At 43.0% G+C, this 21,549-nt stretch overlaps 1 protein-coding gene across 4 annotated transcripts in view; it reads left to right on the top strand.

Moving 5' to 3' along the window:
• The window catches only part of rab3gap2 (RAB3 GTPase activating protein subunit 2 (non-catalytic)), a 35,359-nt gene extending 14,077 nt beyond the window's left edge, over positions 1-21,282 (top strand). For 2 of the 4 annotated variants that reach the window (XM_041953871.1, XM_041953870.1), the window contains exons 25-35: positions 13,417-13,596; positions 13,843-13,949; positions 14,258-14,324; positions 14,581-14,651; positions 14,755-14,790; positions 15,368-15,442; positions 17,403-17,618; positions 18,409-18,498; positions 18,627-18,851; positions 19,006-19,170; positions 20,698-21,282. In XM_041953871.1, the coding sequence (XP_041809805.1) occupies positions 13,417-13,596; positions 13,843-13,949; positions 14,258-14,324; positions 14,581-14,651; positions 14,755-14,790; positions 15,368-15,442; positions 17,403-17,618; positions 18,409-18,498; positions 18,627-18,851; positions 19,006-19,170; positions 20,698-20,850 (1,385 nt within the window). In that variant the 3' untranslated portion in view covers positions 20,851-21,282. Of the gene's footprint in view, positions 1-13,416; positions 13,597-13,842; positions 13,950-14,257; positions 14,325-14,580; positions 14,652-14,754; positions 14,791-15,367; positions 15,497-17,402; positions 17,619-18,408; positions 18,499-18,626; positions 18,852-19,005; positions 19,171-20,697 lie in introns of all 4 variants that reach the window. The other 2 variants (XM_041953869.1, XM_041953868.1) reach the window with 1 other exon arrangement.
• The last annotated feature ends 267 nt before the right edge of the window (positions 21,283-21,549 follow it).

Here is a 21,549-nt window from a genome sequence, read left to right as displayed (position 1 = left end):
TTCTCTTTTTTCGTCGCTACGGCCACAAATTACACTCTACACGCATAATTTTGGGATCTTTTGTAGACAAACTTGTCCTCTTTCGTGTGATGTCCTCGAAAAAGCCGAGAGACTTACTGAATTTAAATAGTGAGACGTTTTGTGCAGCCAGCGCCCTCCTGTTCTCCCATTAAGTCCCATGTTAAAATTCAGAGCTGTTTTGTGAGCAAAGCAGAAATGCCTCCTGTCTTTAGATCGCCATAAAACGAAAGTTGTTGTGTCAGGAATAAAACGAGGAGATGGTCGGACTCAGGAAGTTCTCGGGAGTCCGATGATCTATAGTACACTCTGATACGAGGTACGGTTCTCTCACCAGAGGATTTAGTTCAGGAGGTTCGCCGAACCCAAATCTCACTGCATACAATACAAACTCCTGTTCTCTGAGTCGCAGAGTCTTTTTAAGTCGACCATTTTGTCATTTTTCTAAAGAATATCTGGACATAAAACACACGTACATCTGGCCCAGACTTGTCCGCATCTCACAGTGTAATCGTTTTTTTGATAGCAGCTACGGTTTAAAAAAAAAAAAGAAAAAAGCCGCTTTTCAGTTAACAGGTGTAACTGTCATTTACACACACACACCGGTCAATAACCCACGCACACACATCTGCAGGACAACAAGCCTGAGAATGATTATCTTAACGAGCTCAGTCAAAACAAGGGCATTGTTTGAAAACAATCTCCGTCCAACAAACAGTTAAACTCAGCTTCACCAAGCGCTTTGCCAAAAAGGTTGAGACAGTAGTCACACAAACGCACACACAAGCAGGGCTAACCAACAGCTAAAAAGTGATTAAAAACAAGCACGTCAAAACTGAACAGGAACAGGTAAAAAGTGGGAGAGGTAGAGAGGTAATTATCAGCAGGTGGGGCAGAAGTTACACACGCACACAAACAAACACACACACACACACATTCAGACACACATATACCAGACACATCTCCATGTAGGAGCTGGTTGGGCTGCTTGTGTAGTTCAAGCAGACACACACACACAAACAGACGAAGACACACACATACGCAGTCACACACAATGACAGATACATAAACACACACACACAGACAAATGCATAATGAAAACCCCATCCACCCGCCCCCTTGTTAACGCCGTTAGCTCTATTAGCTCTGTTAGCACAGTTAGCTCTGTTAGCGTTAGCACCGTTAGCTCTATTCGCGCTGTTAGCTCCGTTAGTGTTAGCTCTGTTAGCTCCGTTAGCATTAGCTCCATTCATGTTTATTGATTCAGTTCATTAATTCATGTTAACAGAGACATGAAGCAGAGGAGAGAAGCAGACACAGACAGCTGAGGTGATCAACAGAGACAGACAAGGAGAAAGCCACAGAAACACAGCTGGGACCAGTTCATTAATCAGGGACTGACTACCTCTGATATCTGCTGTTTTCTCAAATTGCAGCCTTTTTCAATTGTCCGCTGCTTCGCCATAGTTTCTCCTAGAGACTTCATTCAAACTTTAAAACGTAGATAATTTTGTCGGCTCAAAATGACCCTCGGCACATTTTGATATCTCTTACGGTTTTCGAGCTATGACCATCGAAGGCCGACGTAAGACGCGAACAACTGCGATAAATTTCCCATAAGAAATGAATGGGGACGTCCTCAAATTTCAGCCTTTTTCAATTGTCCGCTGCTCTGCCATACTTTCTCCTAGAGACGTCATTCAAACTTTAAAACGTAGATAATTTTGTCGGCTCCAAATGACCCTTGGCACATTTTGAGAAATCTTACGGTTTTCGAGCTATGACCATCGAAGGCCGACGTAAGACGCGAACAACTGCGATAAATTTCCCATAAGAAATGAATGGGGAAATTTCCTCAAATTTCAGCCTTTTTCAATTGTCCGCAGCTCGGCCATACTTTGTCCTAGAGACTTCATTCAAAGTTTAAAACGTAGATAAATTTGTCAGCTCAAAATTAATACCGGCACATTTTTTGATATCTCTTACGGTTTTCGAGCTACGACCATCTGAAGACCATCAAGTTTCTCACAAAAATGCTCAGAATTTCTCCCCTAGAGTGGATAAATTCAAAGTTAGAGTGAGACAGCCGTGAGAAATCGCCTGAAATGTGTTTCTAAAATTGCCGTAAAATCCAAACGGTGAATAGGAGACACATAATTTTGGGATCTTTTGTAGACAAACTTGTCCTCTTTCGTGTGATGTCCTCGAAAAAGCCGAGAGACTTACTGAATTTAAATAGTGAGACGTTTTGTGCAGCCAGCGCCTCCTGTTCTCCCATTAAGTCCCATGTAAAATTCAGAGCTGTTTTGTGAGCAAAGCATAAATGCCTCCTGTCTTTAGATCGCCATAAAACGAAAAGTTGTTGTGTCAGGAATAAAACGAGGAGATGGACGGACTCAGGAAGTTCTCGGAGTCCTATGATCTATAGTACACTCTGATACGAGGTACGGTTCTCTCACCAGAGGATTTAGTTCGGGAGGTTCGCCGAACCCAAATCTCACTGCATACAATACAACTCCTGTTCTCTGAGTCGCAGAGTCTTTTTAAGTCGACCATTTTGTCATTTTTCTAAAGAATATCTGGACATAAACACACGTACATCTGGCCCAGACTTGTCCGCATCTCACAGTGTAATCGTTTTTTTGATAGCAGCTACGGTTTTGACACAATCGCAAGTTGTTCGGAAAGAAACCGACAGCGAAAAAGCCGCTTTTCAGGGAAGAGTTTAACAGGTGCAACTGTCATTTACACACACACCGTCAATAACCCACGCACACACATCTGCAGGACAACAAGCCTGAGAATGATTATCTTAACGAGCTCAGTCAAAACAAGGGCATTGTTTGAAAACAATCTCCATCCAACAAACAGTTAAACTCAGCTTCACCAAGCGCTTGCCAAAAACGTTGAGACAGTAGTCACACAAACACACACACAAGCAGGGCTAACCAACAGCTAAAAAGTGATTAAAAACAAGCACGTCAAAACTGACAGGAACAGGTAAAAAGTGGGAGAGGTAGAGAGGTAATATCAGCAGGTGGGGCAGAAGTTACACACGCACACAAACACACCACACACACACACACATTCAGACACACATATACCAGACACATCTCCATGTAGGAGCTGTTGGGCTGCTTGTGTAGTTCAAGCAGACACACACACACAAACAGACGAAGACACACACATACGCAGTCACACACAACGACAGATACATAAACACCCACACACAGACAAATGCATAATGAAAACCCCATCCCCCCGCCCCCTTGTTAACGCCGTTAGCTCTGTTAGCTCTGTCAGCACAGTTAGCTCTGTTAGCGCTAGCGCCGTTAGCTATATTCGCACCTTTAGCTGTTAGCTCAGTTAGTGTTAGCTCCGTTAGTGTTAGCTCTGTTAGCTCTGTTAGCATTAACTCCATTCATGCTTATTGATTCAGTTCATTAATTCATGTTAACAGAGACATGAAGCAGAGGAGAGAAGCAGACACAGACAGCTGAGGTGATCAACAGAGACAGACAAGGAGAAAGCCACAGAAACAGACGAAGACACACACATACGCAGTCACACACAACGACAGATACATAAACACACCACACAGACAAATGCATAATGAAAACCCCATCCCCCCGCCCCCTTGTTAACGCCGCTAGCTCTATTAGCTCTGTTAGCACAGTTAGCTCTGTTTGCGTTAGCGCCGTTAGCTCTATTCGCACCGTTAGCTGTTCGCTCCATTAGTGTTAGCTCTGTTAGCTCCGTTAGCATTAGCTCCATTCATGTTTATTGATTCAGTTCATTAATTCATGTTAACAGAGACATGAAGCAGAGGAGAGAAGCAGACACAGACAGCTGAGGTGATCAACAGAGACAGACAAGGAGAAAGCCACAGAAACACAGCTGAGAGCAATTCATTAATCAGGGACTGACTACCTCTGATATCTGCCGTTTTCTCACATTGCAGCCTTTTTCAATTGTCCGCTGCTTCGCCATAGTTTCTCCTAGAGACTTCATTCAAACTTTAAAACGTAGATAATTTTGTCGGCTCCAAATGACCCTCGGCACATTTTGATATCTCTTACGGTTTTCGAGCTATGACCATCGAAGGCCGACGTAAGACGCAACAACTGCGATAAATTTCCCATAAGAAATGAATGGGGAAATTTCCTCAAATTTCAGCCTTTTTCAATTGTCCGCTGCTCGGCCATACTTTGTCCTAGAGACTTCATTCAAACTTTAAAACGTAGATAATTTTGTCAGCTCCAACACACCCCGTGTCCCTTTCAAAATTTCCCAGGGGGAATTTTCTAGTTAGGGACACGGGGCAACGTCCCGAGTCACTGGCTCCTACAGCTATTTCATAGCTGCAGGAGCCAGTGACTCGGGGCGTAGCCCCGAGTCACTTATTACTATCCCGCGCGTTCTTCTTCTTCTTCTTCTTCTTCTTATTAGGGACACGGGGCACGCTCCGAGGCACTGGCTCCTGCAGCTCTGCAGCAGGAGCCAGTGACTCGGGGCGTAGCCCCGAGTCACTATTACTATCCCGCGTGTTTCTTCTTATTATTATTATTTTTCATCATCCTCCAAATTTTTGTCCCTGAACTCGCCCCGCAGCTTTGAGAAAACCCTTGCAAATTATATATCAAAACGTGCGGTTTGATCAGGATCGGTGTGCTATTACTTTTCCAAATTTATCGCAGTTTTTCGCGTCGTAAGACGCGAAAAACTGCGATAAATTTCCCATAAGAATGAATGGGACGGGCGAAAAAAAAAGATGGAAATTGGAGTTTTTCAAACGTCTGTAGCTCAGGCATACATTCACCGAGAGACTTCATTTGAACTTTAAAACGTAGATAATTTTGTCGGCTCCAAATGACCTCGGCACATTTTGATATCTCTTACGGTTTCGAACTATGACCATCGAAGGCCGACGTAAGCGCGAACAACTGCGAAGACTTTCCCATAAGAAATGAATGGGGAAATTTCCTCAAATTTCAGCCTTTTTCAATTGTCCGCAGCTCGGCCATACTTTGTCCTAGAGACTTCATTCAAAGTTTAAAACGTAGATAAATTGTCAGCTCAAAATTAATACCAGCACATTTTTGATATCTCTTACGGTTTTCGAGCTATGACCATCTGAAGACCATCAAGTTTCTCACAAAAATGCTCAGAATCTCTCCCTCTACAGTGGTGATGTCATAAGTTAGAGTGAGACAGCCGGTGAAAAATCGCCTGAAATGTGTTTCTAAAATTGCCGTAAATACAAACGGTGAATAGGAGACACATAATTTTGGGATCTTTTGTAGACAAACTTGTCCTCTTTCATGTGATGTCCTCGAAAAAGCCGAGAGACTTACTGAATTTAAATAGTGAGGCTTTTTGTGTAGCCACCTCCCTCTAGCTCTCCCATTGACTCCAATGTAAAAATTCAGAGCTGTTTTGTGAGAAAAGCATAAATGCCTCCTGTCTTTACATCGCCATAAAACGAAAAGTTGTTGTCTCAGGAATAAAACGAGATGATATTCGGACTCAGGAAGTTCTCGGGAGTCCGATGATCTATAGTACACTCTGATACGAGGTACGGTTCTCTCACCAGAGGATTTAGTTCAGGAGGTTCGCCGAACCCAAATCTCACTGCATACAATACAAACTCCTGTTCTCTGAGTCGCAGAGTCTTTTTAAGTCGACCATTTTGTCATTTTTCTAAAGAATATCTGGACATAAAACACACGTACATCTGGCCCAGACTTGTCCGCATCTCACAGTGTAATCGTTTTTTTGATAGCAGCTACGGTTTTGACACAATCGCAAGTTGTTCGGAAGAAACCGACAGCGAAAAAGCCGCTTTTCAAGGGAAGAGTTTAACAGGTGCAACTGTCATTTACACACACACCGGTCAATAACCCACGCACACACATCTGCAGGACAACAAGCCTGAGAATGATTATCTTAACGAGCTCAGTCAAAACAAGGGCATTGTTTGAAAACAATCTCCATCCAACAAACAGTTAAACTCAGCTTCACCAAGCGCTTTGCCAAAAAGGTTGAGACAGTAGTCACACAAACACACACACAAGCAGGGCTAACCAACAGCTAAAAAGTGATTAAAAGCAAGCACGTCAAAACTGAACAGGAACAGGTAAAAAGTGGGAGAGGTAGAGAGGTAATTATCAGCAGGTGGGGCAGAAGTTACACACGCACACAAACAAACACACACACACACACACATTCAGACACACGTATACCAGACACATCTCCATGTAGGAGCTGGTTGGGCTGCTTGTGTAGTTCAAGCAGACACACACACACAAACAGACGAAGACACACACATACGCAGTCACACACAACGACAGATACATAAACACACACACAGACAAATGCATAATGAAAACCCCATCCCCCCGCCCCCTTGTTAACGCCGTTAGCTCTGTTAGCTCTGTTAGCACAGTTAGCTCTGTTAGCGCTAGCGCCGTTAGCTATATTCGCACCTTTAGCTGTTAGCTCAGTTAGTGTTAGCTCTGTTAGCTCTGTTAGCATTAGCTCCATTCATGTTTATTGATTCAGTTCATTAATTCATGTTAACAGAGACATGAAGCAGAGGAGAGAAGCAGACACAGACAGCTGAGGTGATCAACAGAGACAGACAAGGAGAAAGCCACAGAAACACAGCTGAGAGCAATTCATTAATCAGGGACTGACTACCTCTGATATCTGCCGTTTTCTCAAATTGCAGCCTTTTTCAATTGTCCGCTGCTTCGCCATAGTTTCTCCTAGAGACTTCATTCAAACTTTAAAACGTAGATAATTTTGTCGGCTCGAACGCACCCCGTGTCCCTTTCAAAATTTCCCAGGGGAATTTTCTAGTTATTATTTTTCATCTTCCTCCAAGTTTTCGTCCTCAAACTCGCCCCGCAGCTTTGAGAAAACCCTCGCAAATTATATATCAAAACGTGCGTATTGTTCGGGATCGGTGTGCTATTACTTTTCTCAAATTTATCGCAGTTTTTCGCGTCGTAAGACGCGAAAAACTGCGATAAATTTCCCATAAGAAATGAATGGGACGGGCGAAAAAAACAAGATGAAATTGGAGTTTTTCAAACATCTGTAGCTCAGGCATACATTCACCGAGAGACTTCATTTCAACTTTAAAATGTAGACCCAAGTCTGGTCTATTGGTGTGTTCATCCACATTTTGATTGGTCCTATAGTTTTTGATCAGTCACTGTTCAATGACAGTGATCGTTTGGCGGGAAATTTTGAGATTATAATGGGTGTGTATTGCGCGGAATGTTCGTGCTAGAGTGCGTGCTAGAGTGGCACAGAGTCTAAAAACGATCTGAAAATCTTCTCTTTTTCTCGTCGCTACGGCCACAAATTACACTCTACACGCATAATTTTGGGATCAGTTTGTAGACAAACTTGTCCTCTTTCGTGTGATGTCCTCGAAAAAGCCGAGAGACTTACTGAATTTAAATAGTGAGACGTTTTGTGCAGCCAGCGCCCTCCTGTTCTCCCATTAAGTCCCATGTTAAAATTCAGAGCTGTTTTGTGAGCAAAGCAGAAATGCCTCCTGTCTTTAGATCGCCATAAAACGAAAAGTTGTTGTGTCAGAAATAAAACGAGGAGATGGCCGGACTCAGGAAGTTCTCGGGAGTCCGATGATCTATAGTACACTCTGATACGAGGTACGGTTCTCTCACCAGAGGATTTAGTTCAGGAGGTTCGCCGAACCCAAATCTCACTGCATACAATACAAACTCCTGTTCTCTGAGTCGCAGAGTCTTTTTAAGTCGACCATTTTGTCATTTTTCTAAAGAATATCTGGACATAAACACACGTACATCTGGCCCAGACTTGTCCGCATCTCACAGTGTAATCGGTTTTTTGATAGCAGCTACGGTTTTGACACAATCGCAAGTTGTTCGGAAGAAACCGACAGCGAAAAAGCCGCTTTTCAAGGGAAGAGTTTAACAGGTGCAACTGTCATTTACACACACACCGGTCAATAACCCACGCACACACATCTGCAGGACAACCAACTTGAGAGTGATTATCTTAACGAGCTCAGTCAAAACAAGGGCATTGTTTGAAAACAATCTCTGTCCAACAAGCAGTTAAACTCAGCTTCAGAAAGCTCTTTGCCAAAGAGGTTGAGACAGTAGTCACACAAATGCACACACAAAAAGGGCTAACCAACAGCTAAAAGTGATTAAAAACAAGCACGTCAAAACTGAACAGGAACAGGTAAACAGTGGGAGAGGTGCAGAGGTAATTATCAGCAGGTGGGGCAGAAGTTACACACGCACACAAACACACACACGCACACACACACACACACACACACATTCAGACACACATATACCAGACACATCTCCATGTAGGAGCTGGTTGGGCTGCTTGTGTAGTTCAAGCAGACACACACACACAAACAGACGAAGACACACACATACGCAGTCACACACAATGACAGATACATAAACACACACACACAGACAAATGCATAATGAAAACCCCATCCCCCCGCCCCCTTGTTAACGCCGTTATTAGCTCTGTTAGCACAGTTAGCTCTGTTAGCGTTAGCGCCGTTAGCTCTATTCGCACCGCTAGCTGTTAGCTCCGTTAGTGTTAGCTCTGTTAGCTCCGTCAGCATTAGCTCCATTCATGTTTATTGATTCAGTTCATTAATTCATGTTAACAGAGACATGAAGCAGAGGAGAGAAGCAGACACAGACAGCTGAGGTGATCAACAGAGACAGACAAGGAGAAAGCCACAGAAACACAGCTGAGAGCAATTCATTAATCAGGGACTGACTACCTCTGATATCTGCAGTTTTCTCACATTGCAGCCTTTTTCAATTGTCCGCTGCTTCGCCATAGTTTCTCCTAGAGACTTCATTCAAACTTTAAAACGTAGATAATTTTGTCGGCTCGAACGCACCCCGTGTCCCTTTCAAAATTTCCCAGGGGGAATTTTCTAGTTATTATTTTTCATCATCCTCCAAATTTTCGTCCCTAAACTCGCCCCGCAGCTTTGAGAAAACCCTCGCAAATTATATATCAAAACGTGCGTATTGTTCGGGATCGGTGTGCTATTACTTTTCTCAAATTTATCGCAGTTTTTCGCGTCGTAAGACGCGAAAAACTGCGATAAATTTCCCATAAGAAATGAATGGGACGGGCGAAAAAAACAGATTGAAATTGGAGTTTTTCAAACATCTGTAGCTCAGGCATACATTCACCGAGAGACTTCATTTCAACTTTAAAATGTAGACCCAAGTCTGGTCTATTGGTGTGTTCATCCACATTTTGATTGGTCCTATAGTTTTTGATCAGTCACTGTTCAATGACAGTGATCGTTTGGCGGGAAATTTTGAGATTATAATGGTGTGTATTGCGCGGAATGTTCGTGCTAGAGTGCGTGCTAGAGTGGCACAGAGTCTAAAAACGATCTGAAAATCTTCTCTTTTTCTCGTCGCTACGGCCACAAATTACACTCTACACGCATAATTTTGGGATCAGTTTGTAGACAAACTTGTCCTCTTTCGTGTGATGTCCTCGAAAAAGCCGAGAGACTTACTGAATTTAAATAGTGAGACGTTTTGTGCAGCCAGCGCCCTCCTGTTCTCCCATTAAGTCCCATGTTAAAATTCAGAGCTGTTTTGTGAGCAAAGCAGAAATGCCTCCTGTCTTTAGATCGCCATAAAACAAAAAGTTGTTGTGTCAGGAATAAAACGAGGAGATGGTCGGACTCAGGAAGTTCTCGGGAGTCCGATGATCTATAGTACACTCTGATACGAGGTACGGTTCTCTCACAGAGGATTTAGTTCAGGAGGTTCGCCGAACCCAAATCTCACTGCATACAATACAAACTCCTGTTCTCTGAGTCGCAGAGTCTTTTTAAGTCGACCATTTTGTCATTTTTCTAAAGAATATCTGGACATAAAACACACGTACATCTGGCCCAGACTTGTCCGCATCTCACAGTGTAATCGTTTTTTTGATAGCAGCTACGGTTTTGACACAATCGCAAGTTGTTCGGAAGAAACCGACAGCGAAAAAGCCGCTTTTCAGTTAACAGGTGTAACTGTCATTTACACACACACCGGTCAATAACCCACGCACACACATCTGCAGGACAACAAGCCTGAGAATGATTATCTTAACGAGCTCAGTCAAAACAAGGGCATTGTTTGAAAACAATCTCCGTCCAACAAACAGTTAAACTCAGCTTCACCAAGCGCTTTGCCAAAAAGGTTGAGACAGTAGTCACACAAACGCACACACAAGCAGGGCTAACCAACAGCTAAAAAGTGATTAAAAACAAGCACGTCAAAACTGAACAGGAACAGGTAAAAAGTGGGAGAGGTAGAGAGGTAATTATCAGCAGGTGGGGCAGAAGTTACACACGCACACAAACAAACACAGACACACACACATTCAGACACACATATACCAGACACATCTCCATGTAGGAGCTGGTTGGGCTGCTTGTGTAGTTCAAGCAGACACACACACACAAACAGACGAAGACACACACATACGCAGTCACACACAATGACAGATACATAAACACACACACACAGACAAATGCATAATGAAAACCCCATCCCCCCGCCCCCTTGTTAACGCCGTTAGCTCTATTAGCTCTGTTAGTACAGTTAGCTCTGTTAGCGTTAGAGCTGTTAGCTGTATTCGCGCTGTTAGCTCCGTTAGTGTTAGCTCTGTTAGCTCCGTTAGCATTAGCTCCATTCATGTTTATTGATTCAGTTCATTAATTCATGTTAACAGAGACATGAAGCAGAGGAGAGAAGCAGACACAGACAGCTGAGGTGATCAACAGAGACAGACAAGGAGAAAGCCACAGAAACACAGCTGGGACCAGTTCATTAATCAGGGACTGACTACCTCTGATATCTGCTGTTTTCTCAAATTGCAGCCTTTTTCAATTGTCCGCTGCTTCGCCATAGTTTCTCCTAGAGACTTCATTCAAACTTTAAAACGTAGATAATTTTGGCGGCTCAAAATGACCCTCGGCACATTTTGATATCTCTTACGGTTTTCGAGCTATGACCATCGAAGGCCGACGTAAGACGCAAACAACTGCGATAAATTTCCCATAAGAAATGAATGGGGAAATTTCCTCAAATTTCAGCCTTTTTCAATTGTCCGCTGCTCGGCCATACTTTGTCCTAGAGACTTCATTCAAACTTTAAAACGTAGATAATTTTGTCGGCTCAAACACACCCCGTGTCCCTTTCAAAATTTCCCAGGGGGAATTTTCTAGTTATTATTTTTCATCCTCCTCCAAGTTTTCGTCCCTTAACTCGTCCCGCAGCTTTGAGAAAACCCTCGCAAATTATATATCAAAATGTGCGTATTGTTCGGGATCGGTGTGCTATTACTTTTCTCAAATTTAAATTTCCCATAAGAAATGAATGGGACGGGTGAAAAAAACAAGATTGAAATTGGAGTTTTTCAAACATCTGTAGCTCAGGCATACATTCACCGAGAGACTTCATTTCAACTTTAAAATGTAGACCCAAGTCTGGTCTATTGGTGTGTTCATCCACATTTTGATTGGTCCTATAGTTTTTGATCAGTCACTGTTCAATGACAGTGATCGTTTGGAGGGTAATTTTGAGATTATAATGGGTGTGTATTGCGCGGAATGTTCGTGCTAGAGTGCGTGCTAGAGTGGCACAGAGTCTAAAAACGATCTGAAAATCTTCTCTTTTTCTCGTCGCTACGGCCACAAATTACACTCTACACGCATAATTTTGGGATCAGTTTGTAGACAAACTTGTCCTCTTTCGTGTGATGTCCTCGAAAAAGCCGAGAGACTTACTGAATTTAAATAGTGAGACTTTTTGTGCAGCCAGCTCCCTCCTGCTCTCCCATTAAGTCCCATGTTAAAATTCAGAGCTGTTTTGTGAGCAAAGCAGAAATGCCTCCTGTCTTTAGATCGCCATAAAACGAAAAGTTGTTGTCTCAGGAATAAAACGAGGAGATGGTCGGACTCAGGAAGTTCTCGGGAGTCCGATGATCTAGAGTACACTCTGATACGAGGTACGGTTCTCTCACCAGAGGATTTAGTTCGGGAGGTTCGCCGAACCCAAATCTCACTGCATACAATACAAACTCCTGTTCTCTGAGTCGCAGAGTCTTTTTAAGTCGACCATTTTGTCATTTTTCTAAAGAATATCTGGACATAAAACACACGTACATCTGGCCCAGACTTGTCCGCATCTCACAGTGTAATCGGTTTTTTGATAGCAGCTACGGTTTTGACACAATCGCAAGTTGTTCGGAAGAAACCGACAGCGAAAAAGCCGCTTTTCAAGGGAAGAGTTTAACAGGTGCAACTGTCATTTACACACACACCGGTCAATAACCCACGCACACACATCTGCAGGACAACCAGCCTGAGAATGATTATCTTAACGAGCTCAGTCAAAACAAGGGCATTGTTTGAAAACAATCTCCGTCCAACAAGCAGTTAAACTCAGCTTCAGAAAGCTCTTGCCAAAGAGGTTGAGACAGTAGTCACACAAACACACACAAAAAGGGCTAACCAACAGCTAAAAAGTGATTAAAAACAAGCACGTCAAAACTGAACAGGAACAGGTAAAAAGTGGGAGAGGTAGAGAGGTAATTATCAGCAGGTGGGGCAGAAGTTACACACGCACACAAACACACACACACACACACACACACACACACACATTCAGACACACATATACCAGACACATCTCCATGTAGGAGCTGGTTGGGCTGCTTGTGTAGTTCAAGCAGACACACACACACAAACAGACGAAGACACACACATACGCAGTCACACACAATGACAGATACATAAACACACACACACAGACAAATGCATAATGAAAACCCCATCCCCCCGCCCCCTTGTTAACGCCGTTAGCTCTATTAGCTCTGTTAGCACAGTTAGCTCTGTTAGCGTTAGCGCCGTTAGCTCTATTCGCACCGTTAGCTGTTTGCTCCGTTAGTGTTAGCTCTGTTAGCTCCGTTCGCATTAGCTCCATTCATGTTTATTGATTCAGTTCATTAATTCATGTTAACAGAGACATGAAGCAGAGGAGAGAAGCAGACACAGACAGCTGAGGTGATCAACAGAGACAGACAAGGAGAAAGCCACAGAAACACAGCTGAGAGCAATTCATTAATCAGGGACTGACTACCTCTGATATCTGCTGTTTTCTCACATTGCAGCCTTTTTCAATTGTCCGCTGCTTCGCCATAGTTTCTCCTAGAGACTTCATTCAAACTTTAAAACGTAGATAATTTTGTCGGCTCGAACGCACCCCGTGTCCCTTTCAAAATTTCCCAGGGGGAATTTTCTAGTTTATTTTTATTGCTTTACTTTTGTGTCTCGCTGTAAAGGTGGTGTTGCTGACAGTGTCTCCAAGTGGGTGTTCAGGCACAGCTTGGCCCCTGAGAGACTGAAGGAAATTCTCCAAAAGAAAGAAGACAAAGAGGGAAATGACAAACTAGAGCAGAAGGCAGGAGAGGACCACAAAGAGCAGGAGGAGAAGTGCCAAGAGGACGCAGACAGGACAGCAGGTCAGGACAAATAAATGTCAGACAAGAACTGATCAAAACGTTTTCTTTCATGTTCATGAGTTTGGATATTAAGTTATACATTTGCTCTTGTGTTTAAGAGCTTTATCAGTGCTTTACCTGTTAATCGTGTTACTAACGTTTTGTATACTAATACAGCATTACTTGAGCAATGTAATGACTGCTGCAGTGCACACTATTTCATAACCTCAACTCAAATCCTCATCAAAGACTGTCCACTTTTTCCAGAGCTGTTGGTGGCAGTTTGCCAGCGGTTCCCACACTCCCTCTCACCTGACTTGCTCTTTGCCCACTGCTGCTGGGAATATGTAGTGCAGTGGAACAAAGACCCTGAGGTACACATTCACACATGCATGCACCCAGTCTATTGCATTCATGATAAACATAAAAAGATGTGTTTAAAAGTACTATTTTATCATTCTGCTGGATTCTGTTTTTGTTTATCTGTCACATAGTGTTATCAGTTTTGGTATCACCCCTTCTCTGCCAGTTTCCTATTTCTGTTCATTTGGTGTATATTATCACTTCTTGCTGCAACAAGCCAGTTTCACCAAAAGGGGAAACCCTCACAACCAAGGAACATGCATGAAGACTCAATCTCCTTTGTTCTTTAATCTGTTCTCACACTGGCTTCTCTTCCTAGGAGGGTCGGTACTTATGCTGGGCTGTGGAACATTTGAAACTGGTCTCCAGTCCACATATCCAACTAGGTACAGAGCTTTTTTAGTATGCTTGCAAATATTTTTTATGCAGTAATATGTCTAATCTATCTACTAATGTATTTGTAAATGTGGACAAGGGTGTAATTTTCTTCAAGTGTGTGTAAAATACCAGCTCAAATGTGTCCTCAGTGTGAGAGTACTACATCACTAGTAGTGATGTCTCTGTCCCTACGAAAATCAGTCCCCTCTGAAAGTGACAGGTATTGCTGTGCTATTGGACCTCCTCACTGAATCTTCCTCACAGGTATTTGTACAATGATGTGGAGTACGTTCATTGTGAAGCGTTTGTCAGCAACAGCCTTCCTCATGGAAAAGGTAAGTCATGCACAGATAACATAGAGTATGCCCGCATATCTGAGGGAAGGCACTGTTCAGTCTGTGAGACAGTACATCAAATATTTACACTTCTTCTTCCTAGGTGGGGAAAGCACCGAAAGATCGCTTATGTCGACGGGTAAGTCTGTGTTTCAGTATAAATTCTAAAGCATCATCCTAGATTCAGTACAGCCCTGATTCCAAAAAAGTTGGGATGCTGTGTAAAACATTATTGAAGACATAATTTGAAAAATCGCTGATCCTTTTTGACATATGCTCAATTGAAAACAGTACAAAGACAATATATTTAATGTTTGACCTCATCAACTTCATTGATTTTTGTTAATATATGTTTGTTATGAATTTGATGGCAGCAACACATTTCAAACTAGTTGAGATAGGACCAACCAAAGACTGGGAAAGATGAGGAATGCTCCAGAAACACCTGTTTGGAACGTTCCTCAGGTAAACAGGTTGATTGGTAACAGGTGATAGTATCATGATTGGGTATAAAAGAAGCATCCTGGAAAGGCTCAGTCGTTCACAAGCGAGGATGGAGCTAGGTTCACCACTTTGTTTTTTTATTTCCATGTGTTGTCCCAGCCTTTTTGGAATCAAGGTTGATGTATTGATTCCTAATTTTATGGTTTGATAAGATTATTTCAGATATGAAGTATTAAGCTGCATATATTAAGGACATGTGTGCATGTATGCAGGATGTCGGGATGGGAGACAAAGCTGTGACGTCTTTCCTCGGCTGCTGTGTGCAGCTTCTGCAGATCCTCATGGAGGTGACTGGAGTATTGGTTAATAATCAGTGCCCTTTGTCTTTTATGAGTCACTATGTAAGTAAAGCATTTCCAGAAAAAAAGCATGGAGAAACCTGTCACTGCTATCACAGCCACTACTAACCACACCTACACATGAGATGCATTTGCTTTGTTAGCTAGCTAGGTTATTCACAGGTACAATGTGTAATTTGTGGCCAAAACTTTACTTTAAAACGTTTAATAAATTAACAAATACTATTAACAGAATGTGAAGAAGTAACAGCTCGGATGTTATGATGTCTGTGTATTGTGTTGCAGAGACATCTACTGAAGTTAGCATGCTAACCAGCTAGCCACACAACATTCTGTCTCATGATACCGCTTTGTACCTCAAGAGGAGATTGATTGACTGATTGTATAGCCCTCTGTAGTTTCAGCTGGGAGCTGTATGAGTTTGCTATGTTTCACAAGCCCTCTTAGTTTTTTTTAGTTAAGTAAAGCTGAACAAACAAAATGTCAAGAAGGGAAATATTTACCTATTTTCCTCATTAAACAAAAAAATATAACTGCTCACCTTCTGAATTCAAGTTTCTCTCTTTTACCGAACTAGGATGAGCTTGCAAAGTTAACTCATTGTAAAACACACCTCATTCAAACTTGACAGAAAAAAATACCAGTAAAACTCACCAAAACCATCTTGTATTTGCACTATTACAACAATCACTAACTCTGGTTTGATTCTCCGAGTTAGATAAAATATTCCGGCTCGACCCTGCTTTTGCATGCTGCTGATGCACGACCTTCCTCTTGCTTCTCTCCCATGTCTCGGCTCTCCTGTCCCACCATGTTTTCATTGTCCCCGGAGTCAGAGTCTGGGTAGGAGCTGCAGCAAATCACCTCAGTACTATACTGCCTGTTGTCAAACTGACCTACGTCGGTCTTGCAGGCTGTGTTCGGTCCAGATCATTGAGAGGCTGCTGTGCCTGGTTCTGTTGCCCCCAGTGTAAACATCAGCATCTCTGTGCTTTGAGCTGTCGGTCCAGGCAGTGCCACTAGCTGCATGGTTAACTGCTGAACTAAGTAGCTAACGGCAGCTAGTAGCTACAGCCAAACATAGCTACAGCAAAGAGTCACACCAGGCTGGAATCAATTCATCAGCTGATCTCAGTCTTCAGCCTATAACTAAGTGATCCCTTGATGTTGATTGGTTGGCTTGGTGTGCTCCTCCTTGGTTGGAAAGAAAACCTGCAGCCACACGGCCCTTTATGGAATCGGTTTGACATGCCTGGTAATGAGCCACAATTAGCAGTTACCTTGGTGATATGCTGCCCCCTAGTTGTTTGGGGCAACCCTAAACAGATGGCAGATTCTTACACATTGTACCTTTTAAAGATCCCCTGCAGCCAAGTTTATGACATATAAAAACACTCACAGTAATGAGTTGTGTCTGATATGGTTTTTCCACAAAATAGTTCAAACACCCAGTCCCCCTCTTCTCCCCCAAGTTTAACTGCTAGACGTAACATATCCTGCTTAATTGAAGAGTCCATTCTTAGTGTATGCTAACTGGAGGTTTCACATTTCCACACTCGCGTCAGTTGTGTACTTAACCATGATTAGCTTCCTAACTCCGTGTCAAAATTCCTGCTGGTATGTATACGTTAAACTCTGATTTTAAGTGAGCACAGAGCTACTTTCCTCCTTCAGCAAATATATGTGAATGCAGCCTTCTAGTGTAAAACTCTGCACATTCATCATTCTGTACACTGAAGCCTAAACATCCAACTGAAGTAACAGTAAGAAAAACACATTTTTGACTGGAGGGGGACTTTAAAATTTGCGCATGTGTCGTACTCTGCACTTGACTGCATCAACTGTGAACTAAACTGTGAGTTGTGATCATTACTTGAATTAGCCAAGTGTTCTTTACAAGCACACAGCCCTTTCTCCTCATCGTCTCTTCTGTTCCTTCTTCATGCAGGCGGACTCGGCAGTGGAGGAGATTTCTGCTCCGGAGCTGTCTGTAGAGGAGGCGTGGTGCGGTGCGGAGGGCCCTGCATCCATAGCAGAGCTAGCCCTGGAGCAGAAAGGCGTCCACTACCCCCTGGTGCAACACCACTGCCTGTTGGCCTCCCTGTTACATGCTGCTTTGACCTTTACTCTGAAGGTCAAACCACTCAGCCTGTTTGACAGCAAGGTGAGATGGACTGACACACACACGCAGACAAACCCTCATTTTGACTGTGAAGGAAAGCATATATACAAAAGAGCCACCAAAGTTTAACATCTGGACAAGTCTTTAGACATCATTTAATAGTTTCCAGATACAATCCGGTCTCCAAAAAAGATGAGACTCTGTTTAAATTGTAAATAAATAATGCAAAACACTGAAACCTCATATTTTGTTGAAAATAGCACTGACTGAGTCCCTAGCTCAGTGTTAGCTTGGAGCAGGAGCAGTCCATATTGAGAAGAGAGCAATTAGCTCATTAATCCCCAGCAAAACTCAAACCCACTGCCGCAAGTGTAACGCTGCTTACTCTTAGCATTAACTATGAACTAGATTGTTACTGAATGAAAACTGCTCTTGGGCTGTAGGTAAAGCACGAGCATGGGGACAGATTCATCTTGCAGCTTGGTCCACTTTAATGTCCGCTTCATCGTAGGACAACTGAAACATGTGATCACCTCACTGTTTTACATCATAACACTCTGCCAGTCTTATCATCACTCACATTACAGGCAAGGTGCACCATGTTATTTAGTTCATAATCTAAATGAAAGAACAGAATACTGTGTGTGTGTGTGTGTGTGTCTATGTGTGTGTGTAATAGACTGATAGATATGTATCAACAAACCAATTGGCTGTCAGCTTTTTCCTGCACCAAAATAATTTGATATCACCCTCTTAAAATCCACTGTTGGTCGACTTCTACACTGTAGTCTTGATTTATTTATGATTTTGTGTGTGCTTGTGTGTTTTCCAGGGTAAGAATGCTTTCTTCAGAGATCTGACAACCATCCAGCTGATGCCCAGTGGAGACATGGACCCATGCCTGGTCTCACTACGACAGGAGGTGAGAGGTCTCTAGAAGTCAATCGAAATTTAAGATATTGAAACAAATGCTTTGTTGTCTCAACAGTCTTCTCATCCCATCTCTTCACTCTTAATTGTCTCATCTGTCTTTCCCACATTCCGACTCAGTTCCTCCTGCGAGTGTTGACCGGCTGGGTGCAGGCTATAGATGATTCTTTCAGCTCAGCCTCTGGCACCGGGTCCCCCCCTCTCCCCTCTAGTGGTCCCAAAGCTGAGTGGTGGCCCTCACTGTGTCTGGAGCTGGGCTGCCTGCTGCAGGTCAACCCCGACATCCTGAGACGGCACCTTGTCTGCGAGCTCTACAACCAGGGCCTGGATCTGCGTGCTGAAGACGTAAGAGGTTTTCTTTTTGGCAGACAGAAGCTAAAACTGGAGTGATACCAGTTTTGTTTAACCTTTATGTCGACCACAGTGCTTGACAAGTCACACGATGAAATACCTGCTGGCTTTTCATCTTAAGTGTGTGGTTCTGCATCTCATCATCCAGGTGATGTTAGAGGTGGAAGATAAGGATGTGCTGGGCTCCCAGCTGCTGGTCCTGACTGGCCAAAGGCTGAGCTACTCACTGCTCCACAGCCAGAGCCAGACACAGGCTGCCATGGAGCTGCTGGCGCGCCTGCCCCCCACCCTCTGCACATGGCTCAAGGCTATGGTAAGAGACCAAAAAAAAGCCATTTTATATGCTGGAAACGTTCCAGTCATAGGTTCTGAGAAGCTAGATGCTCTTAACAGGTTACAGGTCAGATCTGAAACCTACCCTAGGTTCTGATCTGAAACCCTACATGCATGAATTCATTTTCAAAAGAGAGACCCATCATAGTCAGACCCGCCAGACCAGCTGATGATAATTAGGCCTGATACAAAATATTGTCAACCCAAATGCACACAAAGAGAGTCATCACTAATGCCAGAAGCAGCATGATGCATTTTTGAGATACGCATTTTGTCTGATGCAAATGACTAAATATTTGTTCATTTGTCACTAGTCATATTGTCATCGCAATATTGAACAATGAACATCGCAGAGTATCCCCTTATCACGCAGGCCTACTGGCCACTGCCTGTATTTACCTCTTCAAAGGACCATGTGGTTTGGTCTTCACTGAAGAGATGTATTTTAGGACCAGTTTCTGTCAGATAAATGTTGAATAGAAAAAAAGCACAGTGTGGGCAGTGCAAGTGTAGTGAAGTGTGGTATGATATGGTTATTTTAAACAATTTCTTTATTGAATTTATTGAATTTGTTACTATTTTGGCCATATTGCCCAACCCTAATATACACATGTAACTCTTGTAGTGCAGGAATAATAATAATGTATATTTGTGTATTAAAGGATAACTTTCGTTTTTTACAACCTGGACCTTATTTCTAGCATTAAATACGACCATTTACTCACCCAGACAACTTTGGTGGCATTTGGAGTCGTTTTGAAGAAATTAGCCCCAGAGGAGCGGCGCGTATATCCGTGTAATGCGAGTACTCAGGGCATCCATGCACAGCCTCTATATAACGCATAATCTGCGGCGAAACTCGTTCATATTCCAATATTTTTTTATGATATGCTGGTGCTATTCCCCACTGAGCCGGTGGTCAGCTAGTTTAGCTGTAGTTTGGCACAGCTATGGTTCGTTATTGAGTATTCGTAGCCGACCGCCGCAGAGTTAAACACCAGCCTACATTAGCATGTCCTGATACTACGTTCACTGCGTGGGCTAAATCTGAACACCCGTCTATTTCCTGTTTGTTTTGTCCCTTCAGCCAAACCATTTTTCACATCCACATAGCAACTTTTCAAAAACGGTTTCCAGAGTAGATGAACTGAAAAATGTTATTTATCTTAGCATTTCAGTGTGGACAAAGAACTTTTCAGAAATGAACTGAAATGCCAATGTAGACACATTGTTTTTTTTACACATTGCCGCAGATTATGAGTTATATAGAGGCTGTGCATTGGTGCCCCGACTACCCACATTATACGGATATACGCACCGCTCCTCTGGGGCTTATTTCTTCAAAACGACTCCAAATGCCACCAAAGTTGTCTGGGTGAGTAAATGGTCGTATTTAATGCTACAAATAAAGTCCAGGTTGTAAAAAACTAAAGTTATCCTTTAAGGTGTATATAAGATGGGACACACAAACTGTTTGTAATGTGTACATATGTCTTGTGTGGTGCAGGACCCCAGTGAGCTGCGGTGCCCCTTGGTCCCCCTGCCGCAGACGAGCAGACTGGTTGGCCGTCTGATTGAAATCCTCCCGGAGAACCATGCTCAGTACAGCCTGGCCCTGCACCTTCTGGAGGCTGTGGAGGTCCTCACCACAGAGAACTGACCTTGAATGGGGACTGGCGGACGGAGACACCTTTGAAGGCCATAGTGGACAGATAGAAACATGGGAAAATAAAAGAGAAATGGAAAGAGGGAAGATGTGCTGGAGGGAGAGGGTGATATATCCCCTTCCCCCATGAATGGCTTTCTCACCCTCTTTTGTCATTATAATGCAGGAGAGTTTGTGTTTTGTTATCCAGCTCATGTTAATCTGATAAATTCAACCTCACAACTTAATTGTATAAAGCTGTGTTAAACATAAAACATGTGATAACTTGCTAATCCTTTTTGAGAAATACTGAATAGAAAACAGTTCATAGATATATTTAATGTTTGACCTCATCAACTTCATCTATTTTTGTAAATATCTGTTTATTCTGAATCCGATGCAGCAACATGTTTCAAACAAGTTGGGACAGGAGCAACAAAAGACTGGGGAAGTTGTAGAATGCTCCAAAAATACCTGTTTGGAACATTCCCAGGTGAACAGGTTGATTGGTAACAGGTTGTGGGCGACTGTGGCTCAGGAGGTAGAGCGGTCGTCCACCTAGCGTTTACCATTTACCATTTTATGACAGGGGCATGGAGCGTTTTTGGAATCGGGTTGTACAAATCCATCCAAAAAGTAGGGATGCTGTGTAAAACAGCATTTGGGAAGCAAGGGCCTTTTAAATTTTTATAACATCCTTCGAAGGCCATACTA

Source organism: Chelmon rostratus, chromosome 15, assembly GCF_017976325.1.
Source record: "Chelmon rostratus isolate fCheRos1 chromosome 15, fCheRos1.pri, whole genome shotgun sequence".
Taxonomy (NCBI): Eukaryota; Metazoa; Chordata; class Actinopteri; order Chaetodontiformes; family Chaetodontidae; genus Chelmon; species Chelmon rostratus.
The sequence above is the reverse complement of the archived record's forward strand: the minus strand, read 5'-3'. Positions and strand labels throughout refer to the sequence as shown.